This window comes from Eublepharis macularius, chromosome 17 (assembly GCF_028583425.1).
Source record: "Eublepharis macularius isolate TG4126 chromosome 17, MPM_Emac_v1.0, whole genome shotgun sequence".
Lineage (NCBI taxonomy): Eukaryota > Metazoa > Chordata > Lepidosauria > Squamata > Eublepharidae > Eublepharis > Eublepharis macularius.
The window spans coordinates 19,948,383-19,973,248 of NC_072806.1; the positions used below are offsets into that span (position 1 = coordinate 19,948,383).

General features: G+C 47.9%; 1 protein-coding gene across 1 annotated transcript in view; it reads right to left on the reverse strand.

Moving 5' to 3' along the window:
* The window catches only part of TMEM132E (transmembrane protein 132E), a 190,017-nt gene that overhangs the window by 17,650 nt on the left and 147,501 nt on the right, over positions 1 to 24,866 (reverse strand). Inside the window, exons 4-5 of the mRNA XM_055001429.1 lie at positions 10,061 to 10,253; positions 6,613 to 6,756 (exon numbers count right to left, since the gene is read on the reverse strand). Of these exons, the coding sequence (XP_054857404.1) occupies positions 6,613 to 6,756; positions 10,061 to 10,253 (337 nt within the window). The remainder of the gene's footprint in view (positions 1 to 6,612; positions 6,757 to 10,060; positions 10,254 to 24,866) is intronic.

Sequence of the window (24,866 nt, forward strand, 5' to 3'; positions counted from 1 at the left end):
AACCTTATGAGGTAGTTCAGTTCCTGGCCCAAGGTCACCCAATGATATTCCATGGCAGAGTAGAGATTTGAATCTGGATCTCCCAGATCCTAGTTTGAAACGATAACCCCTACATCAGATTGATTGTCCGCAATCTTTACAACCACCTTGTAAGGTAGGCAGCAGCCCTCTGGCGTCTCATGTAGCGTTCTTTCACATAATCTACAACCTGGTCTTTTTAGCTGGAGATGCTGAGGATTGAACCGGAGACCTTCTGTACGCAGAGCAGATGCTCTACCTGTGAGCCACAGCCCTTCCCTTTGGTGGTGGCATATACAGTTTTTAAAAAATGCACCGTTAGAGGCGTTTGCTAGGTATGTTATCTCCGAGCCTCGGAAATTGAAGAGTGAGGCCTCATTCCTGGAAGAAGCAAGAGAGAAGTGTTTCACCTACGCCTCAGGACAGCACAGAGTTTCTATCAGTGATGAAGTAGGGTGGAGGAGAAAAGGTAAAGGCAGAAGTGATCTGTATCGCAGAGGAGAAGGTCTCCTAATTGTTCGATGTCTTGGCTCACAGCCAAACAGTATGTGCCAGTGAGGATCCATACCTGGAATTTTCAATGGGTAATGTAGTATAAAAAATCATGGGGGCAGTGTTGTATATTGGTTAGAATGTCAGATAAGGAGCTGGGAAACTCAGGTTTTAATGCCCACTGTGCCACAAGTACTTGCTGGGTGATCTTGGGCCAAACATACACTCTCAGACTAATCTACCTTGCAAGGTTGTGGAGAAGATAAAACGGAGAAGAGGCGAATGATGTAAACTGCTCTGGTGCGGCACTGTGGGGGGGATGAGGTATAATTAATGTACATTAAATAAATTAACTTACTGGAAGGTAGGGTATAAATGAATAAATAAATAAACATGAATCAGGGTGGCTAAGGAAGCAGGGAGGTAATTATTTCCTCCTAGACAGTTTCCCTGACTGATAATATCCAACCTCCCCTCCCAGTTCCGGCTGCTATTAGCCCCAACAGAGAGTAAATAGAAAAGCGGTATATAAGTACTTTTTTGGGTACCGAGGTTCAAAGCAACCCAGGGATGCTAGTTTCAAATGAAGACACAGCACCAATCCATAATGAGCCTACACCTCAGCCAATATATGAAGTCAGATTGCACACTGAAAATGGGGCTTGTTCCTCAGAAACTTTTAGAGAGATGGGAGGAGTCACCCGATCAGGGCTTTTTTTCTGGGAAAAGAGGTGGTGGAACTCAGCGGGTTGCCCTCGAAGAAAATGGTCACATGGCTGGTGGCCCCGCCCCCTGATCTCCAGACAGAGGGGAGCTGAGATTGCCCTCCACACCACTCAGCGGCCACTCAGCGCCACTCTCAACTCCCCTCTGTCTGGAGGTCAGGGGGCGGGGCCACCAGCCATGTGACCATTTTCAAGAGGTTCCGGAACTCCGTTCCACAGCATTCCAGCTGAAAAAAGCCCTGCATCTGATACCCCACAGATTCCTCCTAGCCAGACATAGGAATTGGGCCACAGGACAAATTTCTGCCCATCACTACCCACACAAAGCCCATGAGCTCTGGAGTACAGATGCTAAGGCCCAACCATATCATCAGGCATGCGCCAGCTCTTTTGGACTTTGGGGTCCCATTTTGTACACCAGCTTCGTACAATTCCAAAGTGGGTCCAAAATTCCTGAACCATCACCATCCCCAGCTACAAACCTGGCCAAAAAAAAAAAAAAAGACCTAGTTTAACAAGAGTTTGCTAGCAACTTTAATTTGAGAGGACACAGGAATGTTTTCTCTGTGTGCGTGTGTGTTTGTGTTCGACATGGCTAGGGTCTATTTCCCTTGATTCCCACAGGGCTACTTAAGCTGGGCTTCAACAGACGAGAGACACAAGCTCAGCATGTCTGGGAAGGCAATCTCAGCTCCGCATCGGAATAAAAATGAGGCCCGAAATGCATCTCTGGATATTGTGTCGTCCATCAAAATAAAGACGACATGCCATCGTTCACATCCTCTAGGCTAATAAGCAAACCTGCAGAGACAAGCCAGGGGGCTGACTCTGCCAGCCTTTCAGGGCCAGATAATAACACAGAGTGTCCATTCAAATACTATCAGGGAAGGGGCTTCCGAACGGCCACGCTCGACTGTAGCCACACTTTAGGGAATATCTATTCATGCACACAAGAGGAAGTTGGGTTGGGAAAGAACCAAGGGTGTGTACAGATCTTGTGCGCTTGAAGAATTTTACTGGGGCAATTTAAGGTAAGAGGGAGAGGGGCCCACTGAAGAGAAACGGCAGAAGGCAAGCCTGAAGAGATTTTGATGCATGGGGTTTTTTAAATTATTTATATCTTGCATTTATCTCTCTCTCTCTCTCTCCCTACATTTTTATTCTACCATTCCTCCAAAAAGCACAACATGGTATAAATTATTTCCCTTCTCCCTCCCCAGTTTTACCAGCACATCAATCCTGCAGGGTAAATCAGAGTCAGAGAGAGAGAGATAAGCCCAAAGTCACTCAAGTGAATTCATAACAGAGGGAGATTTGAGCCGCAGTCTCCTAGTCCTATATTCTAACCACTAGACATCACTGGTACAAAATACTGGCTTGTAATTACACCTCTATGTTTCCCCCTCAGTTTCAGCCTCACAATACTCTTGCGCAGTAGGCTAGACCGAGGAAGAGACTGTGCATGTGACTGGCCTACGGCTCCCCAGTAAGTTTCATGAACAGGAATTTGAACCCAGGTTTGTGTTTGACATGGCTAGCTAGGGTCGACATGGCCAGGAGAGCCAGTTTGGTGTACTGGTTAACAGCGCAGGACTCTAATCTGGAGAGCTGGGTTTGATTCTCCGCTCCTCCACTTGAAGCCAGCTGGGTGACCTTGGGTCAGTCACAGCTCTCTCAGAGCTCTCTCAGCCCCACCCACCTCACAGGGTGTTTTGTTGTGGGGATAATAACAACATACTTTGTAAACTACTCTGAGTGGGCGTTAAATTGTCCTGAAGGGCGGTATATAAATCAAATGCCATTATTATTACTACTACTACTACTACTACTACTACTACTACTACTACTACTACTACTTCTACTTCTACTACTACTATTAAGTTTTCTAGTCTGACACGCTAACCACTACACAACACTGTCTCTCAACAGCTCCTGGACCCATGACAAATTAGATGCGGTGGGAAGAGGTTCCCCCATCCCTCGGCATAACTGGACCAAAAAAACAGCTGACGTGGGCTTCGCTTGTGTGGTAGCAGCTGAAAAGCTGTCCGTTCCAGTACAGCAATACCAGCTCGCAGCCTCTGCATCTCGCTCCTCACGTGACTCGTGGTGCCGGAGGCTTGTTCCTGGCGTCCCTCGGGCCTGGAGATCGATAGAGCCACTTCGGTTGTTTATGCCCCGCTCTGCTGTACACACCCGGGGAGCGCAGAGACAGCTGCTCACAACTCCACTGCTCTCCTTAATGCTGAATTATTTACAGTAACAGATAGCGGCTTGCCTGATAGACGGCGCAGGTTTATAGTCCTGACAGAGCAATTGCCCTCCCCCACCCACATCTCTCCAGGTAAGCAGGAGAGCTTGCCAACACACCTCTCGGTAGCGCGACATAACTCATGCAGTGGCGGAAGGAGGGGGAGCGAGAGGGACTTAATGGAAAACAGAAGGTGAGGGGACCACAACTACCGGGCGACATCATTCTTCCCTGCTTGCATGCCTGGGCCTGCTCAGATCCTCCCCTGGATTCAGGGAAACTGCAACCCACGAGGATTTACAAGCAGGGAAGTCATACCCCAGCCCATCAAAGCATCTTACAGCCCGACGGGAAGCAGCAGACGGCTGCAGGACTCGTACAGAACTGCTGTGGTAAATCAAGCCGAGGCTTAATCCGGACAGCAGGGGATGGATTTGAACTTGGGGAGGGGGGGGGAGAAATGAGTTGGCTGCTTTGCCCACCTGAGCCATCCATGTGTTGTGCTCAGAGGCCTCGCTTGTGCAATCTGACCGGGACAAAAACCACGACTGTGCCAGGGCCGAGGGCACCTGTAAAAATGGCGCCCAATGCTCTGCTCTAGCCAGCTTTGGGGTTCCCTGCCCCCGTGCACCCGGCCCTGTTAAGGCAAGAAGAAATGGTACTGGCCCACATGACACTAAGCGGGCCTCCCAAACCTGGCCCTTCGGTCAATGTGGCCCACCTAGGAGTAGACAGAACTGGAGTCAAAGCCCCATTTAGCCAATAAAGCTCATCAAGGGACTTTGTGCCAATTTCCACCCTCTCCCATGCCTAGTCTACCTTGCAGGGTTCTTATGAAGATAAAATACAGGTGAGGCCCATACATGCCACTCCTGAGCTCACTGAAGGATAAAAATGAGACATAAAGATTTTATGGGGCTGTCAACAGCTGTCGTACAGAATTGCTTTTATCGGGAAGAGTTCACTGCCACAAGGTGCTGCCAGCTGAGCAGCACCACTACACAACACTGTCTCTCAACAGCTCCTGGACCCATGACAAATTAGATGGGGTGGGAAGAGGTTCCCCCATCCCTCGGCATAACTGGACCAAAAAGTCTATGCCTGCAACAGAAGGAATTGCTTGCATATTGACAGGTTATTCCCCTTTTGGATGCTACCCTACATTAAAAAGAAGCCACGCAAATAGAAATCTTTTTTTAAAAAACAGGGAGAAAGCTACTCCCCTCTCTGGACTCACTGTGCCAGTTTTCTAGTTGCAGGGATTTTTCAACATTGGGCAGCATCCCAAACCATGGTCAAAGCAATACAATCTCTTCTATTATCTTAGTACCCTCCCACCCCCCAACAGCTGCCTTGGATCTCCTGGACAGGGAGGAAGATGGGATATAAATATCTTAAATACATTAAATCAGCTTTGCTGCATACGGGAGCCAGGCCTTAGACAGCATTTCTAAAAGCTCAGACAAATCCATAGGCTTAGAAGGCTACCACCATGTTCAGAGGCAGTATCAGATACCTAACAGATAATTATGTCCCTCCACTTCCGGGAAGACCAAAAAATTCGCAATGGGGTCATCCCCATGGACTAGGGCCAATGTTGTTCAAAGTATATTGGCAGGGGGTGGGGGGAGAAACCCCAAGGTCTGCAGAAAAATCATAAAGATAAAAAGAAGAGATTCAATAAAACAGAGTGGTAAGATCTTGCAAGTCTATTCCATGAGACTGTGGCCACCCTTTTGGGTTTCCACCAGTGCAAAATTTAAAGTGCAAAGTACAATAAATATGCGCAGTACAAGAAGTGAGATTAATCTTTCTATATAAAAGGGAAACCGTGTTCCCGACGACGCACATTTATCCCGGTGCACCGATGCAGGAGCACAAGGATAAAAAGTGTGTCCTGGCCAGTGCGGCTTCCAGAGGGAGCCACTGCTGTGGGACTGCTGGGCAAGCCCGCCCATCCCCCCAGAAGAAGCCACTAACACAAAACCGGCAGGCGAGCCCGCCCACCCCTCCAGAGGGCGTCGCTGCTGCAGGACAGCTGGGCGAGCCCACCCAACCCTCCAGAGGAAGCTGCCGCTGTGGGAAGCCCAGCATTCTTAGGTTTTCTACGGCTAGTATACGATAAATATAATAAATGATCATAGATGTGACATCAAAGATACAATACCAAATTCATACAGTCCCCAAGAAGCTGGGCTTCAAAAACAATGGTCAGTATCTATAGCCTTTGTCTTTCTGTTCTTTATTCCACAGGTCAGCAATATGTACTCCTATCGAGACGCTTCTGGTTATCAGGTAAGTGAACAAGTCCTCAGTAGCTTATATGCAAAATAAATGCTTTTCCTTCCTTTCCATAATGCAGGTGTCCAGTCCAGGAGAGTCAAGAGAGTCCTGGGACTTGCTCACTTACCTGATGAACAGGAGTGTCTTGACAGGCGTACGTATTGCTGACCTGTGGAATAAAGAACAGAAAGACAAAGGCTGTAGATACTGAGCATCGATTTTGAAGCCCAGCTTCTTGGGGACTGTGTGAATTTTGTATTGTATCTTGGATGTTGCATCTATGGTCATTTATTGTGTATTTTTATTGTATGTTAATCTCACTTCTTGTGCTGCACATACTTCTTGCACTTTGCACTTTAAATTTCAATTTATATGCAATTAAGTACGGTGTGACTGCACGGAGGAATCATTCCACAGGGGGCGGGGGGGGGGGTCCCTTTCTTGTCTGGTTGTGTTACCCGTGGCTGCCTCTTTGCTTTGGCTCGCCACCAGTGTAGCCAAAATGGCGCCCCGTAACTTGTAAGATAGTCTTGTGAGATCTCACCCTCTTTAAAACTAATGTGGGTTTTATTTAACCCCCTTTCCATGTGGTACCCCTGAAGAGCCTCCACGTGCCGAGGCAGCACACCCCTGAATCTATCTGGGGACATCTAACCAAGGAAGGATCCGGCTGCCCTCTGAGGGAAACAGGATGCTGGGCTAGCAAGAACAAAGCTCCAGTCTAGCAGGGCTGCCCTTAAATTCATTTTTGGCTAGCCAGCTCTCCCAGGCACCAAGCTATACACGTTGAAACTGCTGCTGCTTCCAACCCCCTCCTCCTCCGTCTTGGGCTCCTTCACCCACCTTGATGATATCTTCATTGCTAGACTTGCACTCCACATCGGCTGAAACATCCATGATGCCGCCAGTCATCTCGATGGCGATGACCTTCACTGGGATGGCCACCGTTCGACCCGTCAGGATGGCTGTGTTGATGATCTCCGTATCCTGAGGGTCAAAACGAAGATCACGTTATACTACATTTTCTAACCTCTAATCCCACTATCTTCACATCAGCTCACTGCTGCAGGTCTCTTTTGAGATGCTTGTTTGCATCCACAGGCAGCATTCTGCAAACTGCTGGTGTGTGAGCATCTCTGCATGCCCATCTGTAGCAATAGTCTTACACTTTCACTGTCTTTTCAGGGAAACTACAAATCCCATCATGCTCTTGAAGTAAAACTGAAATGTGTGTGGTGCCCTCGAGTCATAGCTGACTTATGGCACCTCCTGGCGGGGTTTTCATGGCAAGGGATTATCAGAGGTAGTTTGCTATTGCCTGCCTCGGCAACCCTGGCCTTTGTGGGAGGTCTCCCATCCAATTACTAACCAAGGTGGACCCTGCTTAGCTTCTGAGATCTGATGAGATCAGGCTCATCCGGACTGTTCTGGTCAGGGTCAAAACTGAAAAAAGAACCAAGAATTAGGGGCTCCGTAATACTTCCCATCATGATCTGCTCTATCTTCCAATACAACAAGGAAGAAGAGGAGGAAGAAGAGAAAGCAGCAATGATGATAAAGTTCAACATTGGGACCCAATTTTCAATCCGATGTACAAAGGCTGAATAACACTTGAGTAGCTCTCCGACCAGAACCCATCAGCTCTGAGAAGAGCAAATTCTGAGAAAGGAGAAAAGGAGATCCAGGCAGAAGGGTCTGGCGAGAAACAAGGAGGGAATTGCTAAAAATCCATTTGGACTTTTCATCAGGTTTCCAGTGAAAGAAGTTGTTCAGGTAGTTTGGGTAAGGAGGATTTGGAAACTGGTGGGGGGGGGGAGGGCAGACATCCTCTAAAAGAAATACAGCATTACAGCCCCCCTCCAATTCAGCCTTTTCTAGCCCTATTTTTCTAGTTCTGTACCAATACAGTATTCTGCGTGTGGCAAGCAAAGAAATTTGGAATCAGGTGCTCAGAGTTACAGAGTGGATAAGGAAGCAACATTATTGTCCTTCGGCCTGCCTGCCAATGTATCTGGGTCAGCTTGGGGGTATTGCCTGGGCAACATCCAGACTTGGCCTTTTGCTTACATGGCTCTCCAAGCTTGTTCTAAGCAGTTCTGCCTGCTTCTCCTTCACCCTCTCCGCCCACCTGCTGCCTTCCGCCAACCTGTGTCTTGAATCTCTTTGATCTGACTCCCTGCCAAGTTCCTTGCTAACCAAGAGCTCTGGGCCACACCTCCTGAGAGAGCTCATTGCTGGCATCTTCTCTGGGCCCTGCTGGGTGCGAGTGTGACCTTCCAACTCAAACTCAGACCTGATCCTGGGTAGGATTTGGACTTTCTGCTCTGCACGTGCCTACAGCCAAAAACTAGCATCACGTGCTCCTGTTGTACCACTGTGATGATGGTAACACTACCAAATGTGCTCCAGGGGGGTGCTATTTTGCTGGTGTTGGGAGTGGATTCCAATTCTGACAAAAGACCGTCTTGAGAAGCTTCAAAAAAACAAGCACAATCTGCACAGGCTGAGTTTCAAAGAGCTTCATTTCACGGGTCCCTAATGGCTTGGGCACTGAAAAATCAAGCCTCCAAGTCGGATGCATCCACCAGCTTAACACGGCGATCCTACGCTCTTCTAAGCCAATTGATTTCAATGGACTTAGAAAGGTGTCGCTCTGTATAGGATGGCGTGGCATTTTCTTTGCAGCAGGGAAATCCCTTGCAGCTCTGATCCCCTCCTGCCAATACATGGTCAGTGACAGGGCTTTTTTTCTGGGAAAAGAGGTGGTGGAACTCAAGACCGCACAATGACGTTACTTTGGGTCAGCTGGAACAAGGCGGGAGTCTTTTAAAGTTTAAATTGCCCTTGGCAAAAATGGCCAGTGGCCCTGCCCCCTGATCTCCAGACAGAGGGGAGTTTAGATTGCCCTCCGCACCACTCAGTAGTGCGGAGGGCAATCTCAACTCCCCTCTGTCTGGAGATCAGGGGGCGGGGCCACCGGCCATGTGACTATTTTTAAGAGGTGCCAGAAATCTGTTCCACTGCGTTCCTGCTGAAAAAAAGCCCTGGTTAGTGATATTATTCCAAGGAAAGAGAGTAATGATTCTTGGACACAAGTGCAGCTGTGATGATATACACCATCAGATGGATTCACAACTGGCTGAAGAACCAGTATCTAAAGTGATAATCAAGGGCACTTCATCAGTCTGGAGCGAAATCCTGAGTGGGGTACCACAAGGACTCTCTCTCCTGAATCTGGCACTCATCACCATTTTTATCAGCTGCTTGAATGAAGGACAATCCTTATCAATTTCATAGACAACACAAAACTGGGAGGGATAGCTAGTACTTTAGAGGGTAGAAATATTATTAAAAACCTCCTTGATAGTTTCAGCCCAGTCTTCCAACCTAGCAAACTGAAATTCACCAGGGACGAATGCAAAGTCCTGTATTTAGGCATAATGAATCAAATGCATAGGTACAGAGTTCAGGGAATACCCAGACTGGCTATGGTGTGCGTGAAAAGGATTTGGGGATTGCAGTCAATCACAAGCCGAACACAAGCCAGCAGAGCAATGCAGCAGCAAAAAAGGCAAATATAATTTTAAGCTGCATTGGGAGAAACTTCCTAACGGTAAGAGCAGTTTGGCAATGGAACCAATTATAGGGAAGTTGCGGTTCTTCCCTCCCTTTGAGGCTTCGAGCAGAAGCTGGACTGTTGAAAATGTTCTAAGTTTGGATTTCATGAGATGGTAATTGGACTAGATGCCTTTTAAGAAACCCAGCTCTAGAACTGCAAAACTATACAGCCCGATCTTGTCAGATCTCGGAAGCTAAGCAGGGTCTTTACTAGGATGGGAGAACACCAAGAAAGACTTGGCAGAGGAAGGCACTGGCAAACCACTTCTGCTCCTCCCTTGCCTTGAAAGTCCCTGAGATGGGACTGCAATAAATTAGGTGTGACTTGAGGTCACTTCTCTCACACACACACAACACACACACACTTTTATTTACTCCATTTATACTACTCATTTTTCTCCGCAATGGAAACTCAGAGTGAAACGGAAACTCGCTTCCATTTCATCCAGTAAGATAGGTTAGCCTGAAAGAATGTGACAGGCCCAAGCTCACCCAGGAAGCTTCCATGGCAGAATTGAGATTGGAACCTGGTTCTTCCAGGCCCTACTCCAACCACTGCACCACACTGTCTCCGAATGAGGGGAACTAGATCAAACAGTGGAGTTTGGAGAACCAGCTCTAGGACGGACGTGAGATAGTCAACGACAAACAACCGTGTCCAACTTCCACTCACCATCGCCAAAGGAAGGATGGCGCGGATGTCTCTTTGGATTACCGTCAACTCCGTCACAGCCCTGTCCAGGTCAGGTGGTGGGTTGCGGCCTCGATAATCTATGTGCCACATGATTCGCCGCGTCACTGACTGGCTAGTAAAGTTTTCCATTTCAAAGTCCAGCTGCATGATCTCATAGGAGGCCTCCTCTTCCCTACAGGGAAAAAGAGGATAGCGTCAGATAATAGGAGGCCCAGAGCATTCAATTCACACACACCCTAAGGCTTTAGAGCGGTTGAAACAACTGCAAGCTTAGTATCTCAGAGTGAGTATCTTGGAATAACAAACCAAACCTATTATTTTCAAAAATGCCAGAGTATGCCTTGGGAATATCATGGGTCATTCAGAGGCTATACTGTTTCTCCGAGGAATTGTAAATTCCAGTTTCTAGAGATGCTGAAAAACAGGTAGCAACTCTTAAATCTTAAACAAACCAAAAAATCTCAGACAGGGAAGAGAATGCAAGTGTCAGTCCACAAGTTACACCCTTTTCTCATCCCCTCTAGGTTCTCAGCAATTTTAAAACTTAATTCTCAGGTGCATGAGGGCCTGGCTCAGATTGGGAGCACACCCTGGGATGAGAAGGGGCTTGAGCATTCATTCCCCCTCTGTTGCATTTTCCTGATCTGAAACAGCCCTGGCAAACTGCTGCTTATCCTGTTGAGGAAGATTACATGTACAGAACGCCCAGCACACATCTGGTTTCAGGCCAACCTTGGAAACAGGCTAATGTGTGGTTAGACCAGTGGCCCCCTTTTTGAGCCTATGGGCACCTTTGGAATTTTGGCACAGGGTGGTGGGCGCAGTCACAAAATGGCTGCCACAAAACGGTTGCTGCAGGAGGTGGAGCCAGCTACAAAATGGTTGCTGTAGTTTTCCCTCAGGCACACAGTGAAGATCCTTGTACTGTGGTGGCAGCTGCTGCCAGAGCAACGTTTTTTTAAAAAAAAATCTGCACAGCTAATCAACTCCCAATGGCCAATCAGAAACCCTGCCAGGCAAAAGCTCCACCTGGCCCCGCCCACTTTCTAAAAAGACTTGGTGGGTGCCAGGAAAAGTGTGGGCAGGCACCATGGCGCCCAGGAGCCCCACGTTGGGGATTCCTGGTTTAGGTATTCGTTAGCATGCTATAGTAAGTGATATACTGGAATCAATGCACTGTGTGTGTCGGAGGGAGAGGTCAGACTCGCTGGTCCCTGATGAAGTTCAGTGGACAGGACTCTGGGCTACAACGGCATGCCTTTACAATGCAGGTCATGCTGATTTCCTAAAAATCATTGGGGAATTAGGTGTGGTGTTGGGGCAGACATAGGGTTCCCTCCCGGGTGTTTGCCCCACTGCCCGCCGATCCATCAGCAATTAGTGGGAGGCAACAAGCCCCTGGAGGTCACCCTCCAGTGGCAGGCACTCCGGGAACACGCGTGGTGCACGTGCTCCCGAGGGGTGTGAGGATGTCACTTCCTGAAGTAATGTTGTCACGCCGACCACACTTTGCTGGGGCCAATTTTGGCCCCCAACAGGTCAGAGTTAGCGCCATGCAACGCATGGGAGCACACCTGTGGCTGGCGTGTTGACGTCACTTCCCAGAAGTGACGTCATCATGCCAGCACCAGAAGCGCGTGTGCACGAAAGGCAGAAGGTAAGTGCCGGGTCCGCACCTCGCACCAGGAGGGTAAGGGGACCTGGCAACCCCGGGCAGACAGAGTTAAGGTTAGGCATGCTATACTTCAGAGAGGAAAGTTCCAGCCTTGCTTTCTCCCCAGTATGCCAGTCTTCTATGTTTAGAAGAGAAGTTTTGGGGAGGGGGGGCAGTTGGATATTTATTTATTTATTTCAAATTTGTATTCCGCCCTCCCCGCAAGCGGGCTCAGGGCGGATAACAACATATTAAAAATACAATTAAAAATTCATGTTAATTAAAAACAACACATTTAAAACAGGATGGTGGACAGCCTTCACAGGGAGGGTTTTATACACCCCTTTTTTCCAGGCCGGCAGAGGCCCAGCCTCAGCAATATGCCTGGCGGAACAACTCTGTCTTGCAGTCTTGGCAAAAAGATAGTAGGTCCTGCCCGGCCCTGATTTCAGCAGACAGAGCGTTCCACCAGGTAGGAGCCAGGACCGAAAAGGCCCTGGCTCTAGTTGAGGCTAGACGGGCCTCCTTGGGGCCAGGGACCACCAACAGCTGTTTGTCCCCTGATCGGAGTGTCCTCTGGGGAATATATGGGGAGAGACGGTCCCGTAGATACACTGGTCCCAGTCCGCACAGGGCCTTATAGGTCAATACCAGAACCTTGAATCTAATCTGGTACTCCATTGGTAACCAATGTAGCTTGCGTAAGAACGGTGTTATATGTGCCCTATTTGTTACTCTCATAATAACATGCGCCGCTGCATTTTGTACCAGCTGTAATCTCCGGGTCAGGCTCAAGGGCAGCCCCGCGTACAGCAAGTTACAGTAATCTAGCCTAGAGATGGCCGTTGCCTGGATCACTGTAGTTAAGTCCCGGGTTGACAGGTATGGGACAAGTTGCCTCGTCTGCCGCAGATGGGAAAAAGAGGACCTGACAACCGCTGTGACCTGTGCCTCCATTTTCAGGGAGGCATCCAAGGTCACCCCCAGGCTCTTAACCCTCGGAACTGGCACTAACAGTGCCCCATCGAGTGCTGGGAGCTGGAGTCCCGAACCTAATCCCCCATGGCTCAAGTACAGGACCTCCATCTTTGTTGGGTTCAGTTTCAGCCGACTCTGCTTCAACCAACCAGTCACAGCTGCAAAAGCATGTTCCAGGACATCTGGGGCTGAGACGGGCCGGCTGTCCATCATCAGATACAACTGGGTGTCATCTGCATATTGATGACACCCAAGTCCGAAACTTCGCACCAACTGGGCAAGGGGGCGCATATAGATGTTAAACAATAATGGAGGAGCATTTGAACGTTAGATTGCCAGCACAGTCACAGCGAATGCTGGGAGGCTTTGAGGGCAGTGTCTGGAGAGGATGGAGTTTGGAGAGGATGTGATGGCACTTCTGGGTGACAGTCTAGGAATTTCTCCATATCTTCATGGTAAAGACCACAGACATATGGGGAAATTCCTAGAGTGTCAATATGGAGGACAGATCTGACGGAAGCCACTCATAGCAGAGAGTTTGGGGGCATAAGGAGAACCATGAGAGAATTAACAGAGATGTTTAAAAGTGGGAAAACCCTCATGGTTGCAGAGATGGAGGGATCTGAGGGGAAATGAGGGCAGAAGAAATAGGTGGGGCAGCCTAATTAAATCCAAGCAGGCATTTCCAAACACACTTCCCACTGATTTATATTAAACATAAGCAGAAGGTTCAAAATCTGTCTGGGCCCCCATTTAGAGCCAAAAACAGTGAATTCATACTGCGCAATCCAGCAGGCTGCAGCTGGCACAGGACTGATGTCCACAGAGAACACTCAGTTGATTGGGAAATGCTGTACATGGTTAATATTACAGTCATAAATAACTCAAGCACAAAAAATAAGGGTTTCGGAGGCAGGGACAGGAGATCCAATTTGCCATCCCTTCCTTGTTTGTTTAAATTGCAAACCCAGGCCATCGTTGGGCCCTGGGGATAGAATGAAATTAATGAACTCTTTTTAAAAAAAAATCACTGAATCAAATTCAATTTAAACATGAAGAATAGCCACACAAAAGTCTCCCAAAAGAACGCAGGTCTCGTGCAGCTAAGATCACCGTGAAAATGTTCCTCTCCTGCGTATCGGCCCAGGAACATTACTGGCAAGCACAGAATCTGCCTGGGTCATACATATGCAAATAGGGTTGCCAGCTCCAAGTTGGGAAATTCCTGGAGATCTTGGGGGGGGGGGGGTGAAACCTGGAGAAACCTGGAGAAAGTGGGGTTTGGGGAGGAAAAGGAACTTGGCATGGCATCATTCCATAGAGTCCACCCCCAAAAGTAGCCATTTTCTCCAGGTGAACTGATCTCTGTGGCCTGGAGACCAGTTGTAATTCCGGGAGATCTCCAGCCACTACCTGGAGGCTGGCAACCCTTTGTGCAAAAACTGCAAGTGTATGAGCCGGTTCGTGGGATGAGTTGACAGGCGGAGACAAGCAGCTATAGATCATCCAGAATTTCCACATGCATCAAGAACACCCAGGAAGCAAAAAAAAATGACTGCAGAGGAAGAGAGTTAAAGCTCGGGGGGGGGGGGGCAGAATGGACCCACAGAGACTGGAATGGGAAGGAGCAACACACAGGAACTCTTTGGGGAGAAGCCGCCCCCCTCATCTTACCAGAACGTTTGGCAGGCAAATAGGGGTCAAAGTAAGCTGGTGTAAGCGGCCGGAGTCCCGGTACAAAAATGGTCAAAGTGGGACCTCCCTCCTTCTGCTCTGATCCCCCTGAGGCAGACAGTACCAGTAAGAAATGTCATGGACTGTCACAACCGCTTGCAAGGCCATACATAATCCAGGATGTTGCAGGGAGGCAGGGGCACAAAACGGGAATATGGGTGCAGAAATCAGTTTGCTCAACTACTGTTTTGTCTGCCGTAATTTTAAACAAGGGCAGTTGTCTTTCACAAGGAGAGCTTCCAAGACTGCTTTATCGAGGAGGAGAACAGCTGGGGAGGGGTGAGATTAACCCTTTCCACCCCTGCTGTTTTCTTTCTGGAAAAAGCAACTCCTGAGCGGCTGCTACAGAGGCTGGCGCAGAGTCGTTTTCCGCTGCCCCAGAAGGTCGGACCAGAACCAACGGGTTAAAATTAAATCAAAAGAGTTTTCAGCTAAACATTAGAAAGAACATCCTGACAGTCAGAGCGGTCCCTCAGTGGAACAGGCTTTCTCCAGAGATGGTGGGCTCTCCTTTTTTGGAGGATTTTAAGCAGAGTCTAAATAGCCATATGTCAGCAGTGCTGATTCTGTGAACCTGTGCAGATCATGAGAGGGAAGGCAGGAAGGGTTATCAGTGCTTAGTTCTTGTGGCCCCTTCCTACACACCCAAGGTAATGCTGATTGCCACTTTGGGGTCAGGAAGCAATTTTCCCCAGGCCAGTTTGGCGGGGGATCCTGACAGTGTTTTGCCATCTTATGGGCATGGAGCAGGGATCACTGGGTGTGTGTGTGGGGGGGGGGGGGTAGTTGTGCATTTCCTGCATTGTGCAGGGGGTTGGACTAGATGACCCTGGAGGTCCCTTCCAACCCTATGATTCTATGATCCTTGCTATGGATGGGAAGGAGTAGAAATACTAAAAACAGGATGGCTTTTTCCAGTGAGGGAAGAGCAGGGTTAATGTTCCCCCCTCTCCCCCACAGACTGTTCTTGATCTTATCAAAGCAATTGTGGAGAGTTGCATTTACAAAAGAAAAAAGTGTCCTTTAAAATAAACACAGAAGAAATCTCCACTTGTAGTTCAGCCCCCAGTCCCTCATCTTTCTTTTTGTTTTGTAAAACAAAAAGAGAGCAAATTGGGAAGATCTGGAGCAGAACAGAAACTGGCAAGGTCTATCACTGATAAGATCTTCTGGCATTTGGGCAGAATCATATCCTGTACAACAGCGTCTCTGAAATATGACACCAACTGTTTGGCATACCCAGGGCTTTTTTTCATCAGGAACGTGGTGGAACAGAGTTCCGGAACCTCTTGAAAATGGTCACATGGCTGGTGGCCCCGCCCCCTGATCTCCAGACAGAGGGGAGTTTAGAGTGCCCTCCGTGCCGCTGAGCAGCGCAGAGGGCAATCTGAACTCCCCTCTGTCTGGAGATCAGGGGGCGGGGCCACCAGCCATGTGACCATTTTCTTCGAGGGCAACCCACCGAGTTCCACCACCTCTTTTCCCAGGAAAAAAGCCCTGGGCATGCCTAAGCATTACGGCATAAGAATTCAAAAACTGGTAATGTTCAGGCGCTTCTAAACTAGCCATTACAAAATTTGTGCTGTACAAGAGGCCTTCCAGCTGAGCCCTACCTTGTGCCAGATTTAGAACAAAAAGCAAAATCCATATAAAACCTTTTGTTGAAGCCAAGCAAAATGACACAAAACATTTGTGCAGGCTTTAGAGCGCATCAGAGCTCTTCATCGGGCAAAATTTAAAAGATGACAGAGGAAAAAAGCAGATTTTCCAGGTCCAAATCTTAAGACCCTGTCATGCTATCCATTGATGTTAGATGCTGACAGGCTAATGGCTTCCAGTTTAACTGTTGTGGGTGTTAGATTAAAGCACTTGCGTTCTGGGAAGAAGAAACAAACAATGAAGGGTAATCGTATATGGAAAAAAATAGGAGTCCACCATGATCCAAATGTCACTCAAAAACCCATATGAGAAGCACAGTTTTCTTTGCAGGCTGTGTATACTTTCCAAGCAGAAGACCATACCCAGAACAGATTGTCACGCAGAGACACACTGGGAGTAAGCTCCGCTGTAAATGAATCATTCTTGCACACTCTAAAAGCAAAGCATTCAGGTATAAGATTACAGTGTGCCTCCAATTTTCATTCACAAACAAATGTTTCTATGCTTTCAAAAATTCGGGAGACGGTGCAATACCCCCTTAAGCACAGTGACCTCGGATGAGTGAGCTGGTTTTTGTTCACATTCCCATTTCTATGTTACTTCATGGAAATGAGAATGTCCTTAGCCAAATAATTACAGCACCCCTGTAGGCCAAGCTCTTCCCAGAGACCTGAGCTATAACACAGAGATGCTTTCTTATTTTTCATCCCTGCTGAATTGGTGAAAAAAGCATCCCCATTTTGATTTTACTTTCCCCCCCTCTTTGCATGAAACAAAGCGTGATGCTCCAATCCCGCCCCCCTCCATAAAATATACACCTTTTCAATGCTAACTGTGGTTGTAAATCAGGATTATACATTAGACGTATATTTTATGCTTAAATGATGAACACTGTATACATAAATAATGTATGTTGTATATAAAAATGTACGATGTGTATGCACAAACACAAAGGAACCAAGGACAGGGGGGAAACAAACTAAAAAGCCAAGAAGCGAAACCATTGACAAGAATATAAACAAGTATGAAAAGAAATGAAATAGGAAACATTTGCTCAGCCCTAAAGTCTCCCGCCCCTCCAAGACGCCTCGCTGCACACCTTCTTCGCAAGAAATCATCAGCGCTCTGCTTGGGTAGCTAGCGCTGAAATGCCGAGACAAATTAAAGCTTTTGATGTCAAAACCCCCCTCCCCGGGTGGAGTGGTACTCAAAGTTGTCCCCTACTCTCCCCAGCAGTAACATTTGATCGGGTTGTTTTCTTAAAAGGTGACTGTAATCGCTTTACATTCATCGCCTGCCTCTAACCTTTCAAGGCAAAATTTAATCGGCAAGCCGAGAGCAAGCCAGCCAGCCAGCTCTTTCCCTGGTTTGGGGCCAGCCCCTTCATCTCATTACAGCTAAAAATATATAACAGACATAAATGGAGGAGTGGAGCTCCGGCTTCTTGGCAAACTGCAGATCTCCCAGGCTCATAGGGAATGGGCTTGGACTCCATCCAGCATTCTGGCCACTTTGAGATGGAAACAGGTCCTTGTGCTTAAAGGAAGGAAATGGGGGCCCTACAGCCCCTTAGCTTCACACATGGACTGGGGGAGACATTATAATGCTAAATGCTAATTTCCCCCATGTTCATTTAATAATTAAATAAATTTATGTCATTTATAGTCCGCCTTTCTCACTGAGACTCAAGGCGGATTACACAGTGTGAGATTAGTACAATCAATATCAAGAACATTTCCATAAACAATGCAATAGGGTAAATAGATACAAGTTCACAAACTTACCAGGAATCCAATACAACACAGTGGTGAAGTCTATGGTTCCTAACTCATTAGCAGAGCATCTGAGATTTCCCTCTCTACAATACAGACCTCCTATCTGAGTAAAAAGCCTTTTTGAATAATTCGGGTTTTATATCATTTGCCGAAAGCCAGGAGAGTGGGGGCTCTCCTGCAGGGCTCATTTCGAGGGAGAACACACCGGAACACCGTTCCGGCAGTTTCCTCAGGTCACATAGCCCCACCCATCTGACTTTAGGGCCGTTTAGGCCTCAATTAGGGCCAAAATGGCCAATGGGCCGGGTCAGTGTCAGGTGGGGGAAGCGCCCTCCACCCGGCAGCAACCTGGGCCCAGTCGTTTCGGCCCCAATCCTGGCCCAAAAGGGCCATTTTCAGACTTTTGGGCCCTTTTGGGCCCGGATCAGGGCCAAAACAGCCCGGACTGAGTCAGTACCAGGCAGGGGAGGGTTCCCCCGCCCAGCTCCAACCTGATCCAGGCCATTTCAGCTCTGATCTGGGCCTGAAAGGCCCAAAATGGCCACTTTTGGTCATTTTCTGCTGGGATTGGGGCCGAAACAGCCAGGATTGGGTTGGTGCCGGGCGGAGGAAGCCTCCCCTCCTGGCACCAACCCAGTCCCAGCCATTTCAGCCCTGATCCAGGCCGAAACGGGCCCAAAATTGCCATTTTTGGCCATTTTGGCCCCATTCCCGCTGGGATCGGAGCCAGAATGGCCAGGATCGGGTCAGTGCCGGGTGGGGGAACCCTCCCCTGCCTGGCACTTACCTGGTCCTGGCTGTTTCGGCCCTGATCTGGGCCCAAATGGGGCCCAAATGGACATTTTTGGCCATCTGGGGCCAGTTTCGGCCAGGATCCAGGACCCAAACCGTCAGAATTGGGTTTGTGCCTGGCAGAGGACCCCTCCCCTGCCCAGTGCTGACCAGATCTTGACCATTTTGGCCCTGATGCAGGCCAAAACTTGCCCAAAATGGCTGTTTTGAGCCATTTTGGGCCTGTTTCGGCCTGGATTGGGACCGAAAGGGCCCTCATCGGGCCACTGCCAGGTGGGAGAACACTCCCCAGTCTGGTAGCAGCCAAACCCCAGCCATTTTGACCCGATCAAGGAGTGTGGCATATGCTAATGAGTTATGCTAATGAGTTCCTGCAGCTCTTTTTCTACGAAATGACCCCTGCTCTCCTGACATCCCCCGCCAGGCCTTTCCAGGGCAGAGGCCAATCCTTTTCCCCCCAACGGTATAATGCAACCTTTGGATCTGGACTGTTGAGTTTGTCCTGCACTCCATTGACATGGCCACGCATTTCAGGGCAGGGATCTGCACATATTGCCTTGTTTGATCAGTAAATATAATAAAAATATCGGTCCTTATTTCCTCCTCTTCTCTCCCCACAATCTCCAGTCAGATCGGTAGCTTGCCTGATAGCCTGGCTGGTGAACAGGAGCAATGGAGCCACCCCCACAAGCCCAAAGAAGCAAAGAACAGGCTCGTATCAAGTTCCTAAAAGGCAAAGCAGCCAACTGTGTTGTTTTTCCCCTCCAGAAATTTCCTGCTAACTCAAAGTCCAAAACCCACAAAACAATGGGGTGACCTCAACTGGCAGGAGGAATGTTGTACTTGGCAAGAGGTACCAGTGGTACGTTCTTGTTGTTCACACTCTGGGACAGAAACTCTTAATATGCTACTGTGTTAAATTTTAACAGAAAATCTAGATGGCTTTTGAAATACTACATCTAATTGTTATTACAACTGAGGAAAAAAACGATATTTCATGTAGAGTGCAGCAAGATGGAAGGTAGAAGGGTCAGTGTCTTACAAAGGACTTAGATGGGAAAATAGTAAAGAACCCAACAGCACCTTTAAAACTATTTTTTATTTTTATTTTTTTATTTATGTCATTTATAGTCCGCCTTTCTCACCGAGACTGAAGGCGGATTACACAGTATGAGATTAGTACAATCCGTATCAAGTACATTTCCCAAAACAATGCCATAGGGTAAATAGATACCAGCTTAAAAAGGCATAGCGTTAGCAAGAATCCAATACAAAGTAGAAGAAAATACTGAAACAGAACATAATCACTTCTAGGATTGACATTAGACAACTTAAAGCACAAGTAGTACATAGGAGTACATATTTAAAACAACAGATAATATGTAAGGCAACATGGTGATGAAGTCTATGGTCACTAACTCATTAGCGAAGCATCTGAGACCCCATCCCTACAATACAGCCCTCCCATTTGAGTAAAAAGCCTTTTTGAATAATTCAGTTTTGCATCGTTTGTGGAAAGCCAGGAGAGTGGGTGCTTTCCTCACCTCCTCAGGCAGGCCATTCCACAGGGAAGGGGCCACCACAGAGAAAGCCCCTGTACGGGCTGCTGTTGATTTCGCCCATGTGCAGGGTGGCACCTGCAGGAGAGCCTGTTCAGATGAGCGAAGCTGCCGTAGAAGAACGTAGGGAGGGAGGGGGTCCCGCAGGTATGCCAAACCAAGGCCATGAAGAGCTTTGTATGTAATAACCAATACCTTGAACTGAGCACAGTAACTGCTCAGTGACTGTTGAACGGGAGTGATACTCCTGCTCCTGATAACAGTCGAGCTGCAGCATTTTGCACTAACTGGAGCCTCCTAGTTAGCTTAGTTGGGAGACCAATGTATAGTGCATTACAATAGTCAAGCTCTGATGTTACCATAGCATGGATCTAGGTGGCCAGGTCGGCCATGTTGAGATAAGAAGCCACCTTCCAGGCTAGAGTGAGGTTGTAGTAAGCATTTTTTGCCGCTGCCTTAACTTGTTTTTCTAGTAGTAGCACTGGATCCAGTATAACTCCTAGGCTCTTAACTGAGTCAGTGAGAGTCAAACAAACACCATCGAAAGTGGGGAGTACAATATCCTTCAAGAGCTCTGCCTTCTCAACAAGCATCACTTCGGTCTTGTCTGGGTTCAGTTTCAATTAGTTGATGCATCTGACAAAGAGAACTGTGGTTCTCGAAAGCTTATGATACAAATAAATTGGTTAGTCTTAAAGGTGCTACTAAACTCTTTACTATTTTGCAACTACAGACTAGCACGGCTAACTCCTCTGGATCTAGATGGGAAAGTGGGTGCTGAGCCAAGCTCCCCCCCCCCAGTACACACACACAAGTCCTGTTGTTGGTCCTGTTATCTAGAACTTGAAAGTATATTTACAAGTCTGCAATGAAAGAAAGAGACATCCTCCAGAAGGTATTCTCTGATTTAAAGGGGAGGTGGGAAACATGTGCCGACCTTCTTTTTAACCCAGATTAACGAAATTTAGATATGACAATCTGGAAAAAAATGCTCTTTGCCTCGCTCCTAAAAGCATCTGCAAAGGCTGCCAGAGACTAACAAGAAACGGAACAGATTGTGTTGTCCCTACAACTCCTGCGCCTTTGAAGCAAACCTGTGCATAAAAGGAAGAGGTGCTGATTCGAAGGCCTGTATTCAAAAAGCTTTCTTCCTCCTGGTGCCCGCATCTCCCTTGCCTTTTCTCTCTCCAATTCATCTCCGAAGCTGAGAAATCACAGCTGAGCATCTGGGTGCTTCCCTCCTTGAGGAACTCGGTTTAAAACAAGCCTGCTACAAAGGCTTATCAGTTGCTCTCCAGGAAGCTTCCTCGGGCAGGGAAGCTGGGCCTTTGATCTGTGCCTTTGGTTTCACATTGCTTGCAAGATGGCTTTATTCTCTCTCGCTCACTCTCTTTTTTTAATAAGCATAGCGTGCTTGTTCTCTGGTTTCCAAAACTCTCAAAGTGGGTGCCAAATCGTGGACTTGTTCAAAGCCAACCCAGCCGTCTCCCCTTCTGTAGAACCCTGCATCCCAGATGCAGCCTTACCATAAGGCTACGAGTTTGGCACACCACATATGGGTTGGCAGTGCCGAGGATGTGCAGACCTGGTCCAGAGAATGGAATCCACATTTTCTCTTGTTTGCTACCATAAGGTTGCACTGGGAGACCTTGGAGGCTCACTCATTTTCCCTTCTAACTTTTTGTCAGGCAAAATAATAAAGGAGAGTTTGCCCGCACAACAATCTTATAAGGTAGGCCAGAAACTTCTCAGTGGTTTGTCAGGAGTTTCTCAATAAGCAGATCACTAATAGCAGACAAGGCCGTACGATGTTGAGTCAGACTCCTGGTCCAGTTAGCCCAGTAAAATCCACTATGGCCAGCAGAGATGGCCTCTTCCTGTTATCCTTTTTAAAATGGTGACTGCAACGATTGAACTTGGGACCTTCTACATGAAAAGTATCTCCTCTACGGCTAAGCCAAAATCCTTCCCTGCAATTATTCTCTCAAGGAAATTATTTGTACCCATTTCAATGACGAGAGATTGATGCCAAGGCTGATTCACCAAAGGCTACACACAAAGTGCTCTGAGAAACAGCCGATGGGTCAGGAGGGTTCCGATGGGTCAGGCCAGTTCCGAGGGTTAAGAGCCTGGGGGTGACCTTGGATGCCTCCCTGAAAATGGAGGCACAGGTCACAGCGGTTGTCAGGTCCTCTTTTTTCCATCTGCGGCAGACCAGGCAACTTGTCCCTTACTTGTCAACCCGGGACTTAACTACAGTGATCCAGGCAACGGTCATCTCTAGGCTAGATTACTGTAACTCACTCTACGCGGGGCTGCCCTTGAGCCTGACCCGGAGAGTACAGCTGGTCATTACAGCTGTTTTTAATGAACATGAATTTTTAATTGTATTTTTATATGTTGTTATCCGCCCTAAGCCCGCTCGCGGGGAGGGCGGAATACAAATTTGAAATAAATAAATAAATTTCCTTGAACAATTGCCAGAGAGGCAGAAATATAGAGCAACTGAACCCTTTGGACACCCATATTTCTGAGATACAAGGATAAAAGGACAGGAATAGAAACTGGCTGGAAAGTCCTTCACAGTCCCTTGCTTCACCTGACTTCCTGATTGTTTCTCCCCCCCCCCCTCCATCGTGGCACTTCTTCCCAGCTACAGAACAGATGGGGAGGGGGGTGGCGGGGGGGGCAAAAATGCTTTGGGACCACATTCAAAGCCACAAGATCTGGGAATAAATTTCCAGGCAGCCGAGTCACCGGACAGCGTAAAGGCAAGCACCAGGCAGGGAGTGTGTTCAATCGAGATAACCAGATTCCCAGCTGGGGGTTAAGCCACCTGCTCAGGGAGGGAGATTGGGGTTATCATCACTTGCAGCGAGGACAGCTGGCCGATTGGAGATTCGGCCAGGCTGAGCCATTGAGAATCCTCAGGAAAGGGTGCCAAAAAGCAAGGAGAGGGAAGAGGGAGGAATTCAGGAAGGAAGAGTGGTTCCCCAAAGCTGGGAAAAAACGAGGTGTAGTCCAGCGAAGAAACTGGACAGAGAGGAGATAAAGAAGCAACCAGGCAGCGAGGAGACCGAGATCAGGGAAATGCCTCACACGGATGCTCTCGGTGCTCAGAGTGGGGAATGAAAATGAAGCAATGGTTGCTTGCAAGATTGCTCAGCAATGAGCCAGGGGGAACCTCGTTCCCTCCTCGGGCGTTGCCCTGGTATTGCGGCATTCCCACTCTACAGTATTGCCTCTCTGACCAAGGAGCGAAGCCCTTCTCGGTTTGGAGAATCTTCTATTTTTAAATCTTTTCTGCCCAGCACCCTTCCCTCTCTGCCTTTGTTCTTCATGTGCCTTTTTAGACAGTCAGCCTGCAGGCAGGAGCCTTTTGTTTCTTCCATGCACTTTGTACAGCATGGAGAGATTTGAGGTGCTTCATCAATAATGAACCAGAAGCCCGCAGCTAAAGGTTTGGCTGGTTCATTCAAATCAATACATGAAATTGCCTCCACCCTGCTCCTTCGTTTCCCTTTCCCTCAGATTCTCAGTCTACGCCTTCTCGCATCCCTGAGATCAGAGGCAGCAGCAGCCAGGCATGCTTCGACCATGCCTGGATGCAAATCCAGCTGAGAACTCCCTTCATCCCAGCTACTGGATGCTGCCATCAAGGACCAAAGAGGAAGCAGCAGCAACCAGGCACCCCTCTATGGTGCCTGGATCCAAATTCACTGGGGAGTCCCCCCTCTTCCCAGCTTCCATCAACAAAGCCAGAGGGAGAAGAGACAGCAGCCAGACATCTTTTCCAATTGTGCCTAGACCAAGACCTCACTCATTATTTTTCCCACTGAAATTTGTGCTGCAAGCTTTCAGAGCCCTTGAGCTTCAAACTAGGTTAAAAAATGCAATAAGCACATCGCACCTTCCTATTCGCCACCTTGTTTCTTGGCTTCCTTAACTCCTCTGCTATTGGGCCCTTCTTCCCAGTCCTCATTCTACCCCCCAAAATGACTCTTGTCCTTAGGGCCTGTGTGATGTTTACAACCTAGCCAAATAGATCACTGTTCCTTTACTCACAAACTGGACAGCAGAACCCTCCACAGGTTTAATGTCCATGAGCATCCCATCCCATCAGCTCAGTCTATACGTATCATATGTATCACAGGCGTCACTACCGCAAGCACCAGAGGTTTCTGTTTTTCACCACCTACTCCTTCAGTGTTCCCTTGCCTATAACTTCCCTAACATCTTTCCAGTCTTCAGCCTGCTCCTGGGGTTTATGTAAGGATTCAAAACCCAGACAAATGTACAACTGCCTTTCTCTCACAGAGGCTGGAACATACATACTCTAATGGTATTTGTTCCCTGGACATTTGGAGTGTTCATGAACATTCCATAACATCACTTTGGAAGGAAAAAGCCATTTTAATATTTTCCTTTTAATAGTTTTATCCTTCTGCATCTGGGGGGAAATGGCCTTGGGTTAACTGACTCAAAAAAAAAAGATAAATGAGGAAATAAACAAATGTGGCATGTAAAGATTCTGTAATCTATATTTATCTACTGTATTTTTGTGGCAATTAACCCAAGACCATTTCCACAAAGATACAAAAGAGTGCAACTAGAAGTGAACAAGCTCTTAAAAG